We start from the raw sequence: 1,054 nt of genomic DNA, 5'->3' as shown, positions 1-1,054 counted from the left end.
TATTAGGCTACATGGTTGTGCTATGTAAGTAAAAAACAGGATACAGGTTTATTGTTGATCATGTAACGTTACAGTTTTATTTAGTTATAACGTTACACTGGTTTGAGCTCTGGGGTGTGTTTACTAGCAGTAGTTAATAACCTGTCATTAGTTGCATTGCACATTACATGGTTGTGCTCTGTAAGTAAAAAACGGGTTAAACACATTATAACCACAAGAGACCTGAGACTTGTGAGCATCTCTGGGTATGGTGAGGTGTGAGGAAGAGAGAGAGGGGGCACAGAGGACAAGAAAGAGAAAGGCAAAGACACAGAGAAATCTCAAATGAGATACAGGCAACAATTATAAACCATGCAATCAAACATAGCCTAAGTATGACAGAGGCTGGTCAGAGAGTAAAGCCTAATCTCGGCCAGTCCACTGTGTCGTCGAATAAATGTTTGGTTTAAAGTATAGTGTGTGCCATGGATGACATCAATACTTTTCTGCTGCCTAATTATACAATTTTAGCAATTGGACTATATTACATAGTGGGTAACTCACACTTTCAGAGTACACGGTCATTTGACAAAGTGTCTGCATTTTAGCTGGCTTGGCAAAGATAAAGGAACCTTTTGTTTTGATTACAATAATTACATTGATGGATTTATATAAGTATAAGCCTTTGGCATCTGGTCAAGATAAAACAGCTGTAACTAGTTATTAATACATAAAATACATCCATGTAGTTAAGCACATTCATGTATCGCTCAGGTGGGAATGGTGAAGCCCTGTCACTTGGGTAAACCTGTATCAGCAACTCTGGTTGCTGCCAGAAACCAGACCCAGCAGAAGGGACTGCCCAGTCAGCCTGTCCCCCCTCTGCATCAGACCTGTGAGCTCTACCTCAGCATGCTGGAGCCCATCGTGGAGGAGGACGAGCTGAAGCGCACAAAAGAGCTGGTGAAAGACTTTCTGAAAGCAGGAGGGGTCGGAGAGAGACTGCAGAGAGGCCTGGAGAGGAGAGCACGCAACACTGAGAACTGGGTGAGCTCAAGATCTACACCAACAGCTG

The 1,054-nt window shown here is 42.9% G+C and overlaps 1 protein-coding gene across 1 annotated transcript; it reads left to right on the top strand.

The window, feature by feature from the left end:
* Window positions 1-741: 741 nt before the first annotated feature.
* On the top strand, window positions 742-1,047 carry LOC123979365 (carnitine O-acetyltransferase-like; the record flags this gene model as incomplete). The annotated part of the gene is made up of 1 exon (XM_046063270.1): window positions 742-1,047. A coding segment is annotated over exon 1 (288 nt), but the record flags the coding sequence as incomplete, so codon positions are not given.
* Between the last annotated feature and the right edge of the window lie 7 nt (window positions 1,048-1,054).

Source organism: Micropterus dolomieu, linkage group LG11 (genome assembly GCF_021292245.1).
Source record: "Micropterus dolomieu isolate WLL.071019.BEF.003 ecotype Adirondacks linkage group LG11, ASM2129224v1, whole genome shotgun sequence".
NCBI classification, from domain to species: Eukaryota; Metazoa; Chordata; class Actinopteri; order Centrarchiformes; family Centrarchidae; genus Micropterus; species Micropterus dolomieu.
The sequence above is the reverse complement of the archived record's forward strand: the minus strand, read 5'-3'. Positions and strand labels throughout refer to the sequence as shown.